General features: G+C 48.6%; 1 protein-coding gene across 1 annotated transcript in view; it reads left to right on the forward strand.

Annotated features, from left to right (window-relative positions):
- The window catches only part of TTBK1 (tau tubulin kinase 1), a 155,362-nt gene extending 150,492 nt beyond the window's left edge, over positions 1 to 4,870 (forward strand). Inside the window, exon 15 of the mRNA XM_069768220.1 lies at positions 3,489 to 4,870. Coding sequence (XP_069624321.1) covers positions 3,489 to 3,912 — 424 coding nt within the window. The 3' untranslated portion in view covers positions 3,913 to 4,870. The remainder of the gene's footprint in view (positions 1 to 3,488) is intronic.
- The last annotated feature ends 16,687 nt before the right edge of the window (positions 4,871 to 21,557 follow it).

Here is a 21,557-nt window from a genome sequence, read left to right on the forward strand (position 1 = left end):
GTCCTTGGGTTGATGTGAACATGTTGGACCAAAGCATGTTCATCTCTGGGACACAGAACCCATCTCCTCCCTGAGCGGTATGATGGCTGAACATTCTCATCTTGTTTGTATTTGCGTAGAATTGTTTGTACAGATGAACGAGGCACGTTCAGGTATCTTAAATTGTACCCAAGGATGAACCACACTTGAGCAAGTCCACAATTCTCTTCCTGATATCTTTGCGTGTTTCTTTATATTTACAGTAAAAACCAGCCAAGTGCCCTGGATGAAACTGTGCATAGAACAACTCTGCACGGACGGCGACAACCCTGGCACATGCTGCAGGCACGTTTCCTACAGCGGTGCTGCAGGTGCGCTGAACGGCTGTGGAGAAAATCCAGTCTGCCCAGAGATTTCATCCATTACAAGCTTATGCTTAAAACATACAACTCTGCTCTTCATCTCTCCAAACAAACCTATGTCAACACCCTCATTACCTCACTATCCAATAATCCTAAACGTCTCTTTGACACTTTTCATTCCCTACGCAATCCAAGAGTGCAGGCCCCAACCACGGATCTGTGCCATGATTATCTGGCCAATTATTTCAAAGAAAAAAAAAAAAAGTTGACCATATCCGACAGGAAATTTTCTCCCAGTCCCTTCACTCCATGCACTGTCCTCCGTCCCCCACTGTATCTAGTTCACTCTCTGACTTTGAACCAGTCACTGAAGAAGAAGTAATCAGGCTCCATGCATCTTCTCGTGCTACTACTTGCACCAGTGACCCTATTCCGTCACATGTCCTCCAGTCCCTTTCCCGGCTGTCACCTCTCACCTAACAAAAATATTCAACCTCTCTCTCTCTTCCGGTATCTTTCCCTCCTCATTTAAACATGCCAGCATACATCCATTACTTAAAAAACATCCCTCGACCAGAACTTTGCTGCTATTGACCTGTGTCTAAACTTCCCTTCATCTCTAAACTCCTGGAACGCCTGGTCCACTCCCGTCTTATCCGCTATATCTCCGACAACTCTCTTCTCGACCCTCTTCAACCCGGTTCCCGCTTGTTACAGAACCCCCAGCGCCAATAATATGTTATGCTATATATTTATTATGTATAATATGTTCCATGTGAAATGCATCAGTCCACAGGCTGCGCCCCTGGGCAGAGAGGACACTATATCCCCCTTCTGTCCTCCCCCACCTTTGTAATTCCCACAGTAAATACCAGCAGGCTCCGGCCCCCTGCGGCTATTGTAATGTATGTCTGGCCTGTTTTTTCTATTGGCCTGCCCTGTGTATCTGTGTTATATATTCTGTGTGTTGTAAATAAAGTGTGTTCTTTTAGACTGGAAATACCTGGAGTAGCAGTCAGCTTTTATATGCTCCCATGTAATCAAGATATCCTAGCCAGCGTCCTTCATTCAGAATCCAGCAAAAGCAGAGTGGACCTCCTGAAACACGGGGGGTGCTGAAAGAGGTACTACAGCACAGTAGACTCCGTTAGGCTACTTTTACACTAGCGTCAGAATTCGGCCCGTCGCATTGCGCGGTCGGAAAAAGCGGTCGGTTGGCAGCAAAAAAACGTTACATTTAATGTTTTTTGCTCCCGGCGGTCCGCCACAACACGGCGCAACCGTCGCACGATGGTTGCGACGTGTCAATACGTCGCAATGCGTCGGTAATGTTACTCTATGGGGCAAAAACGCATCCTGCAAACAACTTTGCAGGATGCGTTTTTTTCCCCTAAACGACGCATTGCGACGTATTCCTAAAAACGCCAGTGTGAAAGTAGCATTACACCGCTCTTTACACTCTACTGAAACTGCCCTCACTAAAGTCTCTATTTATTACAATATACCAGTGATTGTCTTACCGCTGTCTCTAACATCATGTCCTCCCTCTGTCAGAAACTGAACCTGTCAAAAACTGAACTCCTCGTGTTCTCTCCCTCTACTAACCTACCTTTGCCTGACATTGCCATCTCTGTGTGTGGTCCCACCATTACTCCCCAGCAACATGCCCGCTGCCTTGGGGTCATTCTTGATTCCGAGCTTTCATTCACCCCCCACATCCGATCACTGGCTCGCTCTTCTTACCTGCATCTCAAAAACATTTCTAGAATTCGCCCTTTTCTTACTTTTGACTTCCAAAAACTTTTACTGTTTCTCTTATTCATTCTCGTCTGGACTATTGTAACTTTTTTTAACTCTCTATTAATCGGCCTCCCTCTTACCAAACTCTCCCCGCTCCAATCTGTCCTGAATGCTGCAGCCAGGATCATTGCACTGGTTACCCATCCACTCCAGAATCCAGTACAAACTTATTACCCTCATTCACAAAGCACTCCATAGCTCAGCACCACCCTACATCTCCTCCCTGGTCTCTGCCTACCACCCTACCCGTGCCCTCCATAGCTCAGCACCACCCTACATCTCCTCCCTGGTCTCTGCCTACCACCCTACCCGTGCCCTCCATAGCTCAGCACCACCCTACATCTCCTCCCTGGTCTCTGCCTACCACCCTACCCGTGCCCTCCATGGCTCAGCACCACCCTACATCTCCTCCCTGGTCTCTGCCTACCACCCTACCCGTGCCCTCCATGGCTCAGCACCACCCTAACATCTCTTCCCTGGTCTCAGCCTACCACCCTACCCGTGCCCTCCATGGCTCAGCACCACCCTACATCTCCTCTCTGGTCTCTGCCTACCACCTTACCCGTGCCCTCCTTCTGCTAATGTCCTGAGGTTAACATCCTCAATAATCAAAACCTCCCACTCCCGTCTCCAAGACTTCTCATATCCTTCGACAATTCTTTGGAATGCACTACCCAGGATAATTCGATTAATCCCCAATCCCCACAGTTGTAAGCGTGCCATAAAAACGCAGTTCTTCAGACTGGCCCACCGCCTCCCCACATTTATTTAACTATCCCTGTTGCCCATTCAAAATTCGCACCAAAACCAGGTTCTTCGTATCATGTTCTGACACGCTTTATGCATTTAATAGCCTCTTTGTCTGTACTTTTTATTCATGCTGATAACTGGTTCATGCAGCTTTACATGAACACCCAATCCTTACACTATGGCCGGTCCGAACAATGAAAGCAATTGTTACCATCCATCTCTCGTGTCTCCCCTATTTCCTCATAGATTGTAGCTTGCGAGCAGCAGGGCCCTCATTCCTCTTAGTATCTGTTTATGTGATTATTGTTATGCCTAATGTCCATTGTCTGGACAAGTCCCCTCTAAAATGTAAAGTGCTGCAGAATATGTTGGCGCTATATAACTAAAGTTATTATTATTAGAATTGCACCCATGAAAGGTACCATACTTGGTGACTTATTCTGGCTTCCTTGGTGGGTGCCATACCCAATGGCTGTTTCCTGGCTTGTTAATGCCCCTTTTGCCCATTTTTGTCACCGTACTGTATATCTGTATTTTACACATTATTGTTCTTCCTTCTGACCTACATTTTACCTTCATTTCTCCTGATTTATATAGGTGCCAGACTCCATGGGCAGCTATTGTTGGCAGTACTGGGCTCTCCCCTGACCACAAGCCTAAATCCTTACATATGAGGCTTCCCCCTCTTTCAAGTCCGATTCCTTCTAGAACCAATGTACGGAGAGTCAATCGCGGACCACCCAAGACTCCAGTGGTTCCAGTGCGAACACTCAGTCCATCGCCACGAAGCCAGTCTCTCACCAGAACAGAAAGTCCATCTCCATCCCGGCACAGAAGACCAGTTGCCACATCTCACCATGTACAACCAACTCCCAGACTTCAACCACGAGCTCAAGTCCCTGGCGAGTGTCCAGCAACCCCTGTGGTTGCAAGAAAGGGACAAAGACTGAAGGTGCAAGTGCCAAATCTGGCAACAAAAGTAAAGTACGGAACAAGTGATGGTAGAGGCAATGGTAGGTAATGGCCCCTCGGTGCACACACCAGCCTCACTCCAGCTCTACTAGGGGACATTGCTCTTCATTCAACCAGTGCTACGGAATATACACAGTCCCATATGAAGACTGTGCAAAGGAACCAGATCTCTGCCGATCACAAACCAATCATTTTATTTTCACATTTGAAGTTTGTTGCTAAGATTGAGCATTACAACAATAATCTGAAGGACGATAAAGAAGCAGCCCATGTTCACTGTGTGACCTGCTGACCAAGGCTACAGGAGCTATAATGAACACCCGGGCAGAGCAGCCATGTCTGCTTTTCGCTTTTCTGTGTCAGTCAGTAGACTGTTATCACTGTATACCTGCACCCGCCAGCACACACTAGCCATATACTGTATACAGTATGTGGTAACGCATCCATACAGCAGAGAGGCTTCCAGTAATTAGAACTCTTCACCCAGGGACACAAGACTCACCAACAAATTGTCTCCGTCAATGAGCCCTTCCAGACATTTTCATGATGAAAGGGCGGAATAGCAATTTTGAGTACAAGGGCTGAGCACAGACCGGACATTCTTAGGAGACACCATAACACACCGCCGTGTTGGCCACATGCGCTCGATCTGTATTTTGGGGGCACCACAGTATACCACAATGCAGCACAAAGTGACAATGAGACCGGGATGTAGGTTTGTGCACTCCCCTCATTCCAGAGAATGAAGATCTTTGACTGAGTGGAGATGGCACGGGATCAGAAGACTTGTCCAAAATTGTTTACACACCGCAACCAGATTGTAACAGTCCCCATGTGTGCCAGGCCGAACCCACACGCATGTTATGGGGCAGGCAGCAGACACATGCGAAACCAAAAGTCTGTTTTTCCTCACAACCTGTAAAGACTTTGGGGAGCAGCAGTATGAAACGCTTCTTATTGCATTACAACATCCCATAATAACATGAAATAAAGCCTGCTATAGAATGGCTGTACGTCTTATTTCAGCTGCTCGAGTCTAATGTGTGTGTGTATGTGGCATCATTATCAGTGGGCACATCGGTAAGTTTAGTGGTGGCATCAGGGCAGAGGGGGAAGGATCCATGGTAGAGTCAGTGGGGAAAGCAGTAAGTCCAGGGGAAGCATCAGGGGAGGCAGAGGTGGAAGGATCAATGGTAGTCAGTGGGAAAGCAGTAAGTCCAGGGGAGGCAGAGGTGGGAGGATCAATGGTAGTCAGTGGGCACATCGGTAAGTCCAAGGGTGGCATCAGGGCAGAGGTGGGAGGATCAATGGTACAGTCAGAGGACACATCAGGTTTTACTAGCGGTGCATATATAATTATATACGAGCGATGCCCAGGTTATACCAGCTGCACGTAGATAATTACCGTATGTACAGGAGATACCCAGTGTGATGATCTGAAGTTGTAGGTTGTAATAATCAACTAGGCAGGTTAACAATGCAACTATTTTTTTTATTCCTTACATCCATGATTGTACAGAAAATCCAGGTAAATAGCCAAAATCAATTGCCCCCAGTCCGTAAGATCCCCACCCTGGGGCCGATAGTCCTACTGCCCCCATACCAGGGGATACTCGCTGTCTCCCAACTTGTGGTTGGCCTACAGATTTCGTATCTCCCGCCAGTATAGTCTGTAGTCACAGTTCATGAAATCCAGATGACAAATCCCTCAACCGTAGCAGGTGGATCTAGTCTAGCCGGCAACCGATCTCCAACCATCCATCCATGGCTCCAGGACCTTAGCCTAGATCCTCTCCCCTCAATGTCACTCTCCCAGCTCCTGACTAGAGATGAGTGAATATGTTCGGGTTCCCTCTTATTCGGCAAGTTATAGCGCTTACCAAATAAGCTGCAGAGGGAACCCGGATACCTGGAGCGCTCCGGCTGATCAGCCGTCCAGGCCGCAGCTGCATGTGTCGCGGCTGTTTCACTGTCACAACACATGCATGGAGATCCTGTTTGTTGGGCGCCGGGCAGATGATCAGCCGGGGCGATCCAGGTAGCCATCTCTACTCCTGATTAAAAGTTGTGGCTTCTTTCTCTCCCGCCCACTTAACATTTGTTTTTAGCACAATGAATGAATCAATTCCAGCAGCCCATCACCTGGGACTGATGTGAGACCCCCTGTGGTGACAGCCCCCCTGGGTCTACAATCCCCATCCACACAATGGCACTATAGGCTGTAAAGGTACCTTCACACTAAACGACGCTGCAACGATCCGGATCGCTGCAGCGTCGCTGTTTGGTCACTGGGCCGTTGAAGTGCCGTAGAGCACGAAACGATCGTTGTCCGTGGCTGACTCTATCCCTCCCTGCTATCCGTTTGTTTATATGTCCTAATAAAGTGATATTCACCGCAACAGGGTAAGTGCGTGCCTATTTTTTCTATTTTGCCATCTAATAAAACAACAATAATATATACCTAACCGGTGCTCCATGCTGGAAAAGTCTGCGCTCTGCATCCATTACAGCTGTGGACTCCGCTCTACGTGCATTGGACCAATAGTCTTTAGTAAGTGGCCAGCTCTCAAAAATCTTTGCTGTAACCAAAAATGTACCCAATGCTATATAAAATCTCTCTATATAAAATACATCTATAAAAATGTATTGCACATTCATTCTGAAACTTTATTGGAAATAAATTCTGGCACCTTTTCCTTTATTCATCAAAGTTTCTCTTGATAGAAGGCCTGCGGACCTCCTCTGTGAAGCATCCAGCAGTAGTCCCCCATCATGTTCACATTCCATCTCCTTGATTTGCTGGTGAACTTTCTCCTTGCTCTTCGCGATCAACACCAAGGTTTTAAGGAAAGTTGTCACTATGGGAGTGTAAAAAATGTAACTTCCTATTCATCAGACATCCCAAGGCTTTGAACCGTTTCCGCATGTTCATCACAATGGACTTGTGTTTTGGATCTTTGTTGTTACCTAGAAATTTCTTCACATCTTCTTTAAAAGAATCCCATGCCCTTTTCTTAACGGCTTTCATTTTTGTTTTGAACACTTTGTTGTTCATGAGTTTCCAAATATCCGGATCCACAAAAATGCCTTCCTTCAGTTTTGCTTCAGACAGTCCGTGAAACTTGGTACAGTGTGGTAGATCGGCTCACTTGGCTGCACATACAGGTAGACACAGGAACGCTGTCTCTTTAAATCTTCCACTGGTTTATTAAAGGTTCTGCATAAACCAGTGCAGCCTTAGCAAATCAAACACAGCCTTTCTGGCCTAACGGGAAAACAAAAATATAACTGAAGGCCCAGTCCATGTTGCTGTGGCGATCAGTCTGCTGGTTAACAAAAAAAAGTTCAGCTTTGCTTCTGAAAACACAGCTCTGGAGATTGCACCTCCAGAAACACCCAACACTAAATGAGCCAGAAGGCTGTGTATTTATCCTCTGGACTTCCCCCACTCTACAGCTGTTCACTCACCCTAGCACTAAACACGGCCGACCAACCCCTCTCCGCACTTCGTGTGCTAGTGTGCACAATTTCTACTGAATGTGGCAATACCTCATACGTGGCTGCACAACTTAGCCATACAGAGAGACTCGGGAGGGATGGAGCGATTTGCCTCCTGGAGCGCAGATTTACCTAGAACAGTTTGCAGACTCCATTTACAGAGCCCCTAATTGCTAGAAGAGCAGAATCCTCCCTCAAGTGTCCCCATTTTGGAAACTATACACCTTGGGGAATTTATCTACAGGTGTAGTGACAATTTTGACTCAATGGGTATTTTCCAGAAGCAAGCAGCAATGAATGTTACAGAGTGAAAATTGCAAACTGTCGTTGTAGTGACCAGTACGTTGTAGTGACCACTACGCTGTAGTGCCAGTACATTGTAGTGACCACTACGCTGTAGTGACCAGTACATTGTAGTGACCACTACGCTGTAGTGACCAGTACATTGTAGTGACCACTACGCTGTAGTGACCAGTACGTTGTAGTGACCACTACGCTGTAGTGCCAGTACATTGTAGTGACCAGTACGTTGTAGTGACCACTACGCTGTAGTGCCAGTACATTGTAGTGACCACTACGCTGTAGTGACCAGTACGTTGTAGTGACCACTACGCTGTAGTGCCAGTACATTGTAGTGACCAGTACATTGTAGTGACCAGTACATTGTAGTGACCACTACGCTGTAGTGACCAGTACGTTGTAGTGACCACTACGCTGTAGTGCCAGTACATTGTAGTGACCACTACGCTGTAGTGACCAGTACATTGTAGTGACCACTACGCTGTAGTGACCAGTACGTTGTAGTGACCACTACGCTGTAGTGCCAGTACATTGTAGTGACCAGTACGTTGTAGTGACCAGTACATTCTGTCCAGCCCCTGCTTCTGGAGGCATGCACCCTTAAGTAAGGCGGGCTCTCATCGCTTCAGAAATCCCAAATGTGAACACGATATGTGGTTTAGGTACACTGGGGCTCAGAAGGGAGGGGGCATTTGAGAGCGCAGAATTTGCTGAATTACTTTTGGTGGGTGAGGAGCCACTTCACTTTTACAGAACCTTATTGCTACTAGTAACGTGAAAGCCCCCAATATTTCTAATAACAGATGACAGACCTGAGCGGGGCTTGTTTTTTTGTGGATTGAGCTGAAGCTTTTATTGGGAACATTTTACATAAAGTTTGAGATCACAGTTATCCGGCGCTGTATGGTGAGCACTTGCTTTGGTGTTTCCATCTATATCTCTGAGTGATGTGATTCAGTTGAAACCCCAGAGGGATCCAGTCTCTATAATGAGGAAGCGGAGTTACTCTGGACTCCGTCTGGCCTCAGTTCAGCGGTGTCCTTCATTTCAGAAGTGCACAAAACTGTGGCCGATGTCACTTTTATGCAATCTAAACAGACGGACACCGCCGGATCACAGGTCAGTCTGTGTCCACAGTGCCTCCATCTGCCTCATAGGGAATTTTCCACCAGAGGTTCTGCCTGAATCGCGTATTTCAGAGATTTACACGGAAACCCCGGTGTAAGCGCTCAGCACAGAGTGCAGGATAAATGTGCGCCGAGCCTTACTCCGATCTTTGGGACGCAGAATGAACAAATCAACAGCAGGTTAAAAAATTGTTTTTTGTTTATTTTTTACGTTGTTCCTCGTGCGGTATAAGTGATTAGGCAACTTTGTTTTTTGGGTCGGTGCGATTACAGCGATACCAGATTTATAGCGGATTTTTATTATTGGCAGCCGTGACACACTAAAAGACGCTTTTTTATTGCAAAAAAATAGTTTTTGCATCACCATATTTTGAGAGCTATAATTTTTCCATATTTTGGCCGACAGAGTCATGTGAGGTCTTGTTTTTTGTGGGACGAGTTGATGTTTTTATTTGTACAATTTTTGGGCACGTGACATTTTTTGATCACTTTCTATTCCGGTTTTTATTAGGCAGAATGATCAAACACCAGGAATTCAGGAATTTCTTATTGGGGGGGCGGGGGTAGTTATGTCGTTCCATGTGTAGTAAAATCGATAGAGCAGTTTTATTCTTCGGGTCAGTACGATTACAGCGATACCTCATTTATATTATGTTTTGACGCTTTTACACAAAAACACCTATTTTATCTAAAAAAAAAATTATTTTTGCATGGCTTTATTCTGAGAGCTATAACTGTTTTATTTTTCCGCTGATGATGCTGTATGGTGGATCGTTTTTTGCGGGACAAGATGACGTTTTCAGTGGTACCATGGTTATTTATATCTGTCTTTTTTATCGTGTTTTATTACACTTTTTGTTTGGGGGTATGATGATAAAGCATTGTTTTTTGTCTTGTTTTTTATTTTTTATGGTGTTCACTAAAGGGGTTAACTAGTGGAACAGTTTTATTGGTCGGGTCTTTGCGTAGGTGGCGATACCAAAAATGTGTACTTTTATTGTTTATAATTTTTCATTCAAATATTTATTTGTAGATACAATATCTTTTTATTATTTTTTAAAATATTTTTACAATTATTTAAAAAAAAATGTTTTTACTTTTTTCTAACTTTTTGCCTTTGTCCCACTATGGGACTATCATTATTTGCAAGCTGATCCCTTGTATACCATGGGGATGCAGGAGCATCCCTGTGCTGTAGAAACTGTGAGCTCTGCACTGACAAGAGACTTTCTGATCATGCACTGTGCATGATCAGTATGTTTCCTAGCTCTGGTGACCCGGATGTCATCATGATGACATTGGGTCACCATAGCAACGATCAGGACCCCGCGGTTGTTGGCCCTCTGCCGGCTCCCGGAATGCTGCAATCTCATTCAATCGCAGCATTTCGGGGGTTAAAGTGCTAGGAGTGGTCTGTGACCGCTCCTAGCACTTATTGCCGGGTGTCAGCTGTCAGAATAAGCTGGCATCGGGCGGCGATTGCCCGAACACCACCTGCACACTTTAGCACTTTACTTCATCAGTTTTAAGATGTTTTAGTATAGATTTTTTTCAATAAAGATTTTACATTTATTATTTGGGCATTGTTGTTTCCCATTTTTTTGGTTTGAAACGACATTCTGGTACCCATTTGTTAGGTCCAAATTGGTGATGTATCTGGCTGGCGCTAGCCTCTCTGAGTTCATTGACGTGGGACATTGGATACACGTCGAATTTAGACACCTCATTTAGTTTTCTGTAGTCATTGCAAAAACACCACTCTCCATCAGGCTTCGGCATGAGGACAATAGGGCTGGACCAGCCTCTCTTTGACTCGTCGATGATGTCCAGGCTCAACATTATCCTAACCTCCTTCTAAATCACCTTGCGGCGGGTTTCAGGTATTCTATACAGCTTTTGGTTCACCCGCACATGTGGTACCATCAGAATTTTGTGCTCCACTACCTGCGTAAATCCTAGCAACTTCTAAAACAGTTCCCAGTTCTGCTGAAGCAGTTCTCAGCACTGTTGTTTCTGGGCCGGTGGAAGTGTCTCTGCCACTGTGACATCCTCGACCTTGGCCTCAGGATTGGCCCCCAGGCACATAGCTTCCAACGGTTCCCTGTCTCACCGTGGTTTAAGCAGATTAATGTGATACACTTGGTAGAGCTTTCTTCTCCGTGGCTAGTGGACCTTGTAGCTGACGTCGCTCAGTTTTGACCACCTAGTATGGCCCCTGCCACTTGGCCAGAAATTTACTTTCAAGCATGGAGATCAACACCAACACTCGGTCTACAGGGCTAAACTGTCTCGGCCTCGCTAACCGATTCTAGACCCTTACCTGGGCCTCTTGTGCTTGAAGGAAGCTCTCCTTCACGATCAACATCTGGGCTATATGCTCAATGATACTCCGATGGGGTGTAAGCTCTGCTTCCCAGGTTTCCTTCGCAATATCTAGAAGTCTTGAGGGTGCCATCCATGTAGCAAATCAAACGGTGAAAGCCCCGAAGAGGCCTGTGAAACTTATCTAATAGAGAACAGCAGGTACAGAAGTAAGCAAACCCCCAGCAACCAGCCATCCTTTCCAATTACCTTCTTAAGCGTGTACTTGTAGGTCTTATTGAACCTCTCCACCAGGCCGTCTGTCTGTGGATGGTACACCAACCTCCTGAATTGTGTAATCTGGAGAGCCTTACATAACTCTGTCATTACCTTGGACATAATCGGCGTTCCTTGGTCCATAAGGATCTACTTTGACAGGCCCGTCCGGAAGAATATATGAACTAACCTTCGGGCTATGCTAAGGACGGAGGAGTTTTATAGTCGTACCGCCTCCGGTACCATGTTGCATAGTCCATGACCACCAGGATATATTGGTGCTCTCTGGCAGACTTAACTGAAGGCCCGACAAGGTCCATGACAATCTGGTCAAATGGGACCTCGGTCTCCCTCTCAGTTGTGGCTCTATTACCCTCCTTTGAGAGTTAAGCTCTTTCTGGTTACCCCAGTATGGGGATGCAACACCGCCTGGTTTCTTTAAGGACGTCTTGACCACCTGGTACCTTTCCACTAGGCCAATCAGGTCTTCCGCACTCCGGAAGTCTCTATGGGCAACCCAGGTCTGTATGTTCATATCAACTCGATCTTCTGGGCTGGGGTGGAGGACTCCAGCTGCAAGCACTCCGTACCAGATGTAGTAGGTCGAACATTTGGGAGCGAGGGTGTTTGTCTTAGGGTGAGGCGATTTCTCAGTTGCGGATATCCCCCGTCAGGAGTTCTATCTGGCATGGCTGCTGTTGGATCTCTGTATCAGGAATTTAGTTGTCTCCTGCTGGGCTTGCTGCTGTTACTGGAGCTGCTGCTTGTTGTGCTGTTGGTACTGCTGCTGCAGGCTTTGGACCAGGTGCTTTATCAGCTCCTCCATTTTGTCTGACCACTGTTCCATTCCTATAGCCACCTTCACCCAGTTTGTCCACAACTGTCACACTTGCTTTTTGGGGATCTTGCCCGCTTTACTAACACTAACTGTGGTAGATTGGCTCACTCAGCTGCGCATTGAGGTAGACACAAGAATGCAGTCTCTTCAAATATTCCACTGGTTTATTAAAGGTACTGCATAAACCAGTGAATCGTTAGCAAAACAAGCATGACCTTCCTGGCCTAACGGGAAAACAAAAAGATAACGTTTGGCACGGTCCGTGTTCCTGCTAGGATCCACCCGCTCAGGAACAAATAACAAAAAAAGTTCTGCTATTCTTCTCATGAAAACACTGCTCTGGAGCTTGCACCTCCAAACACACCTAACACGGAATGAGCCAGAAGGCTGTGTATTTATCCTCTGGACTTCCCCCCCACTCTACAGCTGATCACTCATTCTAGCCCTAAACATATCCGACTAACCCCTCTTAGCACTTAGTGTGCTGGAGCTTTTTCCTAGGTTCATATCACTGAAGCTAATAAGTACTCCAGTGCTTTACCAGTGACTTTGTCAAAAAAGGTACTTAAGTCTCTCCTTCTGTCTTAATGTGGAGTGGTTGCAGGAGAATTTTAATGGGATCACGTAAACTTTCTGCAACTATGTTCTCGAGTACAGGTTGCAAAAATGTTCTCGTTGGCTAACTTTTTGGCTTCAATTATGAGGCCTATCCCGGCTGTTCCATTCACACAAAACCTTGGGTCCTTCTGTATCCTTGCTGCCCATGGAGCGAAGAGAACTTTCAGATCACCACATTTTGACCATCCCTATTCCTCATAGTGAAGTTTCTTGGGAATAATGTCTAAATTCTCATCATAGCTTTTCTCCAACTGCACAGAATGCCCTAAAGGCACTGAAGCATACTTGCTGCCATTGTAGCTTTCTGAATTTTTTGGGATGAATCAATAGTCTCCACTCGCTTACATTGTACTCAGTGTTACATTTTTCCATCAGCCCAGGAACATCTAATGACGCCAAAATCACCCACCAATCGTCACACTAAGGGATCAAATTATGGTGCAAGAAAGTTTATGAAGTCAGTGTTTGTTAAAAAAAAAAATGTACATGATGGATTTTTTTCGATATTTTTACTTCAGCTATCGAAAGTACATAAAAATCATCTCTTACTTTTCAAACAATTTACCCTTGCAGACCTATATGATTATTGTAAGCCGAATGAGATCGATGAGCTAATTGAGAGACTAGGGTCAGCAAGGTACATCACCGACCTTGACCTAACAACCCAAACGGTCAAAGAGAATACGACCTCTACACCCGATGGGTGTTTCCAATACACCAAGTTTAGTGATGAGTGAACCCCTGGAAATTCAGGTCTGGCGGGTTCGGTCAAACATTTAAATAAAGTTTGGTTTGGGTACCAGAACAGTATACAAACTTCTTCAGTTGAATGGGATACCCGAACATCTGTTTGCCACAGTGCCATCTGCATGACAGCGTGGCAAAGACTACCTCTGATCGTCGGTAAGATCATTACCGCAGGTTAGAAAGCTGCGGTTCCCACGCTTTTAGCGTGATCCAGCAGCTGTGACCGGATGTAAAAAGTGCTGGTCAGAGAGCATCAGCTGATGTGAGTTTTACTCCCATCAGCCTACGTCTGCTCTCGCTAATAATATTCTTCGGCCAATGCCTGTGCTATAAATAAATAAAATAATGCTATGTGTTCCCCTCTACTTTTGATAACCAGCATGGTAAACTGACAGTTGAGGGCTGCAACCCTCAGCTGTCAGCTTTATCATGGCTTTTTATCAAGAATAAAGGGGTCCCAAAGCCATTTTTAAAAAATTATTTAAATAAATTTTTTTAAAAAACAGCGTGGGGTCCCCCCGGTTTTGACAACCAGCCAAACTAAAGCAGACTGCTGTGGGCTGGTATTCTCAGGCTGGTAAGGGACCATGTATAATGGCTCCCAGTCTAAAAATAGCAACCCCCTCGCCGCCCCAGAAAAGGTGCAAAAAAAACCTGTAGCACTGGCACGTGGGGTAATGGTTGTGGGGTTGATGTCAGCTGTTTTATCCCCGCTGATATCAATCCCACAGGTTAGTAATGGAGATTCGTCTATGAGATGCCTGTTACGTGTTACGGAACCACTCAGCACCCAGAATATGTTGTGCAGTTGTATGTATAATAGGTTCCATGTGAGAGGCATGTCCCTAATGCATCACCCCACAGGCTGCGCTCCTGGGCAGAGGGGACACGATATTCCCCTTTTGTCCGCCCCCCCACCTTTGTAATTCCCACAGTAAATATCGGCAGGCTCTGGCCACCTGCGGCTATTGTAATGTATGTCTGGCCTGCCGCTTTTCTTTTGGCCTGCCCTCTGTATCTGTGATATATTCCGTGTCCTGTGAGTAAAGTGTTGTCAGACTGGAAATACATGGAGAAGCAGTGATCTTTTATATGCGCCCATGTAACCAAGCAATTCCAGCCAGCGTCCTTCATTCAGACTCCAGCCAAAGCAGAGTGGACCTCCTGAAACACGGAGTGTTACTGAAAGAGGTACCCCAGATTGGTAGACCCCGTTACAACGCCTATCCATTATTAACCCCAAAGTAAGTTTTAAATAAACACACAGCCAGAATAAAGTCTTTTAATTGAAATAAATTACACACTCCTTTTATTTGAAATAAAAAAAAGTATGCTTTCCTGCCCATTCCATTGAAGCCATTATCCCCTGTAAAAAAAATAGTCGTCAGGGTGCTATATACTGAGTGGAGAGGAATATAGGAGGAGTCGGGGTGCTATATACTGGGGGGAGGGGCATATAGGAGCAGTCGGGGTGCTATATACTGAGTGGAGGGGCGTATAGGAGGAGTCGGGGTGCTATATACTGGGTGGAGGGGCGTATAGGAGGAGTCGGGGTGCTATATACTGGGTGGAGGGGCGTATAGGAGGAGTCGGGGTGCTATATACTGAGTGGAGGGGCGTATAGGAGGAGTCGGGGTGCTATATACTGAGTGGAGGGGAATATAGGAGGAGTCGGGGTGCTATATACTGAGTTGAGGGGCGTATAGGAGGAGTCGAGGTGCTATATACTGAGTGGAGGGGAATATAGGAGGAGTCGGGGTGCTATATACTGGGTGGAGGGGCGTATGGGAGGAGTCGGGGTGCTATATACTGGGTGGAGGGGAATATAGGAGGAGTCGGGGTGCTATATACTGGGTGGAGGGGCGTATGGGAGGAGTCGGGGTGCTATATACTGGGTGGAGGGGCGTATAGGAGGAGTTGGGGTTCTATATACTGAGTGCAGGGGAATATAGGAGGAGTCGGGGGGCTATATACTGAGTGGAGGGGCATATAGGAAGAGTCGGGGTGCTATATACTGAGTGGAGGGGCGTATAGGAGGAGTTGGGGTGCTATATACTGGGTGGAGGGGCGTATAGGAGGAGTCGGGGTGCTATATACTGAGTGGAGGGGCGTATAGGAGTTGGGGTGCTATATACTGGGTGGAGGGGCGTATAGGTGGAGTCGGGGTGCTATATACTGAGTGGAGTGGCATATAGGTGGAGTCGGGGTGCTATATACTGAGTGGAGGGGCGTATAGGAGGAGTCGGGGGGCTATATACTGAGTGGAGGGGCATATAGGAGGAGTCGGGGTGCTATATACTGAGTGGAGGGGCATATAGGAGGAGTCGGGGTGCTATATACTGAGTGGAGGGGCGTATAGGAGGAGTCGGGGTGCTATATACTGAGTGGAGGGGCGTATAGGAGGAGTCGGGGTGCTATATACTGGGTGGAGGGGTGTATAGGGGGAGTCGGGGTGCTATATACTGGGTGGAGGGGCGTATAGGAGGAGTCAGGGTTCTATATACTGAGTGCAGGGGAATATAGGAGGAGTCGGGGTGCTATATACTGAGTGGAGGTGCGTATAGGAGGAGTTGGGGTGTTATACACTGAGTGGAGGGGCGTATAGGAGGAGTCGGGTGCTATATACTGGGTGGAGGGGCGTATAGGTGGAGTTGGGGTGCTATATACTGAGTGGAGGGGCGTAAAGGAGGACAAGTTCTGCAGAAGACGGTCTCGTTGGAGGTTAGAAGGTACAACTTCTGGGATCTTGTGAGGACCCGACAACTCAGGAAGAACACCCTGTGTCTGGGGGTTATGTGGTAGGACACCCCACTACTACTCCTGGGGATGTAGAGTGGGTCTGGGCTCCCTGCAGATTCGGGGTACAGAATGTCGGTGGACATGTGTGGCTGTTTGGTGAACGAGATAATCTGTTTTATCCCGCCTTCATGTGTTCTTAATGGGGAGAGGAGGGAGAGCCACTGCAGGTCCAATTCCAGATCCAGGGGCCCTATGAAAATCAAATGGCCGCCTGGCCCCACTGACATCGGCACTTTGGATAATCTCCTCCTACCACTCTGATGCCACATCCTGATCCTCATAGTGTTCCCCAGATCAGATACAAGGCCGGCAGAAGTCCAACATGTTCAACCTATAACCCAGCATGATGATTCAGATGAAGCAAAACCCCACGGGGCAGAGACTAATAAAAAAAAGTCCTCCTTGACTCATACGGGATCAGACGAGTTCCCTGGATCAATGTCTACTTTTATAGTGAGTCAGCCATAATAGCATCATGTGGCAAAGAATTCCATAATCTCACTGCTCTTACAGTAAAGAATCACTGTGTGTGATTATGATTGAACCTTCTTTCCAGTAGACGTACAAGGACGTCTCCTTGTCACACAGGACTAGGTGTAGTCACCATTATGCAGACCTCTGTACTGTCCCCGCATATATTTCTACATTGTAATAAGATCGCCCCTCAGCCTTCAAAATGAAATAACCTCAAGTTTAATAACTCGTCTCCTGTGGTCAACCCATTCCCATAATATCCTTGGCTGCTCTTCTCTGTACCCAATCTAGTTCAGGTTTGTGTTTCTTATCCATATGCAGTAGTGTAAAGACCACGATCTCAGTGGTCACGACCGCGATTGGGCCAGTACGAGTGAGCAGTCCGCTACGTAAACTAGATGGATGCACATTCACGTTGGGTCTGTGCGTGCTAATACACGCTGCCGGCCAATTAGAGGCCAGCAGCTGACGTCAACATGCACATGACCGGGGGCGCAAGGCTGTCTTTTCCAGGGATCACGGAACAGGGCAAAAATCAAAGTTCACCACCTGATATAACTAATGTAACACTAGAAGGAGTACACCTGTGTCTGAGCAAATTAAACATTGACATATCCCGCAGCCCAGATGGCATTCATCCACGGATACTGAGGGAGCTGATGTCATAACTCCGTTGTTGGGTGTCAGAAGACCAGGGGTTTCTTCACTGTCCCTAACGCTAGGGGCTCTCCAGCTCACCCTGCTCCACAGATTACTTCTGATGGTGAAGATGCCAGAGCCACGTACCTTGCCTTAACTTCTGAATCTGCCCTCAGTCTGTACCCTTCCCCCACCCAGGGAAGAGGGAAGTAGTAGTGTATTGTAATACACCAACCAGATTAACAAGGTTATGCGAACAGGAAAAAAGGAAAATACCAATCATACAACTATACTCGCACAGACAACAGAGGAATGCATCGAGGAGTGGAGGATGGGGTTAAACCAAAGTAGGAGAAGAAAGGGAATTATCACACACTCAAAACCTAGCAACAGGCACAGATAAATCCACCAAACACCTCCTATAATAACCAACAACAACCTCCAGTCATGCAGCAAAAGCTACTCCGACAATGAGTGCTAGCTAGGGCCCAGATTATTTAGGAGATGGGAGTGGCTAACAGTGCACAGCTGCGAACCTTAATGCAGGGAAGCTTCCAGGAGCTCTCAACTGAGCAAATCAACCACTGCACTGCTAAAAGAAACCTGCACCATTTAATACGGTATGAAGATGAAGTGCTTCTAATCAGTGCAGGAGTCGGAGAAATCAGACGCTGCGGTCTCCTGGCTCCTCTCTGTTGCGGTAAACCTGAGACAACTGAGCTCAATAATTGACAGACCACTGTATCTTATATTCTTAGACTGTTTTGTAACAGGGTCGGTGCCACGGGATTGGAGAAGGCTGACATGGTACCGGTGTATAAGAAAGGTAAAGTGATGGATTCAGGACACTACCGTCCGGTAAGTCTGAAATCGGTAATGTGACATATATGAGGGCATTATGAGAGATGACTGCAGCCATATATTCCAGAGAATAATGTAATAACTGGCAACCAGCATGTGTTCATGAAGACTAAGTCGTGTCTGACAACATGGCCGGGATCTACGAAAAGGTAAGTGTAGATCTGGATGTTGGTCGTTCGGATGATGGGATTTATCTTGATTCTGATCCTCTACCACATAAAAGCCTTATACTGAAGCTAGAGAACCAAGAACTGGAGGAAATCCTATGCAGATGGGTAAGGAATTGGCTAAATGACAGAAAAAAAAAGAGTCGTCATAAATGGTACGTTGTCCAAATGGGATATAAACAGCAGTGGAGACCACAGGTGTCTGTACCAGGAACAGTGGGGACCGCGGGGATCTGTACTGGGAGCAGTGGGGACCGCGGGGATCTATACTGGGAGCAGTGAGAAATGCAGGTATCTGTTCTGGGAGCAGCGGGGAACGCAACGATCTGTACCGGGAGAAGCGGGGGTCGCAGGGATCTGTACTGGGAGCAGTGAGGACCGCAGGGATCTGTACTGGGAGCAGTGGGGACCGCAGGGATCTGTACTGGGAGCAGTGGGGACCGCAGGGATCTGTACTGGGAGCAGTGGGGACCGCAGGGATCTGTACTGGGAGCAGTGGGGACCGCAGGGATCTGTACTGGGAGCAGTGGGGACCGCAGGGATCTGTACTGGGAGCAGTGGGGACCGCAGGGATCTGTACTGGGAGCAGTGGGGACCGCAGGGATCTGTACTGGGAGCAGTGGGGACCACAGGGATCTGTACTGGGAGCAGTGGGGACCACAGGGATCTGTACCAGGAACAGTGGGGACCGCGGGGATCTGTACCAGGAACAGTGGGGACCGCGGGGATCTGTACTGGGAGCAGTGGGGACCACAGGGATCTGTACCGGGAGCAGTGGAGACCACAGGTATCTGTACCGGGAACAGTGGGGACCGCAGGGATCTGTACTGGGAGCAGTGGGGACCGCAGGGATCTGTACTGGGAGCAGTGGAGACCACAGGTATCTGTACCAGGAACAGTGGGGACCGCGGGGATCTGTACTGGGAGCAGTGGGGACCGCGGGGATCTATACTGGGAGCAGTGAGAAATGCAGGTATCTGTTCTGGGAGCAGCGGGGAACGCAACGATCTGTACCGGGAGAAGCGGGGGTCGCAGGGATTTGTACTGGAAGCAGTGGGGACCGCAGGGATCTGTACTGGGAGCAGTGGGGACCACAGGGATCTGTACTGGGAGCAGTGGGGACCGCAGGGATCTGTACTGGGAGCAGTGGGGACCGCAGGGATCTGTACTGGGAGCAGCGGGGAACGCAACGATCTGTACCGGGAGAAGCGGGGACCGCAGGGATCTGTACTGGGAGCAGTGGGGACCGCAGGGATCTGTACTGGGAGCAGTGGGGACCGCAGGGATCTATACTGGGAGCAGTGGGGACCGCAGGGATCTGTTCTGGGAGCAGCGGGGAACGCAACGATCTGTACCGGGAGAAGCGGGGGTCGCAGGGATCTGTACTGGGAGCAGTGAGGACCGCAGGAATCTGTACTGGGAGCAGTGGAGACCACAGGGATCTGTACTGGGAGCAGTGGGGACCGCAGGGATCTGTACTGGGAGCAGTGAGGACCGCAGGAATCTGTACTGGGAGCAGTGGAGACCACAGGGATCTGTACTGGGAGCAGTGGAGACCGCAGGGATCTGTACTGGGAGCAGTGAGGAACGCTGATATCTGTACCGGGAGCAGTGGGGACCGCAGGAATCTGTACTGGGAGCAGTGGGGACCGCAGGGATCTGTACTGGGAGCAGCGGGGAACGCAACGATCTGTACCGGGAGAAGCGGGGACCGCAGGGATCTGTACTGGGAGCAGTGGGGACCACAGGGATCTGTACTGGGAGCAGTGGGGACCGCAGGGATCTATACTGGGAGCAGTGGGGACCGCAGGGATCTGTTCTGGGAGCAGCGGGGAACGCAACGATCTGTACCGGGAGAAGCGGGGGTCGCAGGGATCTGTACTGGGAGCAGTGAGGACCGCAGGAATCTGTACTGGGAGCAGTGGGGACCGCAGGAATCTGTACTGGGAGCAGTGGGGACCGCAGGGATCTGTACCGGGAGCAGTGGGGACCGCAGGGATCTGTACTGGGAGCAGTGGGGACCGCAGGGATCTGTACTGGGAGCAGTGAGGACCGCAGGAATCTGTACTGGGAGCAGTGGGGACCGCAGGGATCTGTACTGGGAGCAGTGGGGACCGCAGGGATCTATACTGGGAGCAGTGGGGACCGCAGGGATCTGTTCTGGGAGCAGCGGGGAACGCAACGATCTGTACCGGGAGAAGCGGGGGTCGCAGGGATCTGTACTGGGAGCAGTGAGGACCGCAGGAATCTGTACTGGGAGCAGTGGGGACCGCAGGAATCTGTACTGGGAGCAGTGGGGACCGCAGGGATCTGTACCGGGAGCAGTGGGGACCGCAGGGATCTGTACTGGGAGCAGTGGGGACCGCAGGGATCTGTACTGGGAGCAGTGAGGACCGCAGGAATCTGTACTGGGAGCAGTGGGGACCGCAGGGATCTGTACTGGGAGCAGTGGGGACCGCAGGGATCTGTACTGGGAGCAGTGAGGACCGCAGGAATCTGTACTGGGAGCAGTGGGGACCGCAGGGATCTGTACTGGGAGCAGTGGGGACCGCAGGAATCTGTACTGGGAGCAGTGGGGACCGCAGGAATCTGTACCGGGAGCAGTGGGGACCGCAGGAATCTGTACCGGGAGCAGTGGGGACCGCAGGGATCTGTACTGGGAGCAGTGGGGACCGCAGGGATCTGTACCGGGAGCAGTGGGGACCGCAGGAATCTGTACTGGGAGCAGTGGGGACCGCAGGAATCTCTACTGGGAGCAGTAAGAAATGCAGGTATCTGTATTGGTAGCAGTGGGGAACGCAACGATCCGTACTGGGAGAAGCGGGGGCCGCAGGGATCTGCACTGGGAGCAGTGAGGACCGCAGGAATCTGTACTGGGAGCAGTGAGGAACGCTGATATCTGTACTGGGAGAAGCGGGGAACGCAAGGATCTGTACCGGGAGCAGCCAGGGTCGCAGGGATCTGTACCAGGAGCAGCTGTGAGTGTGGGGGTCTTTACCGGGAGCAGTGGAGATCTGTACCGTGAGCAGCAGGGATCTTTACTGGAAGC

The sequence above is a fragment of the Ranitomeya imitator genome, chromosome 5 (genome assembly GCF_032444005.1).
Source record: "Ranitomeya imitator isolate aRanImi1 chromosome 5, aRanImi1.pri, whole genome shotgun sequence".
NCBI classification, from domain to species: Eukaryota; Metazoa; Chordata; class Amphibia; order Anura; family Dendrobatidae; genus Ranitomeya; species Ranitomeya imitator.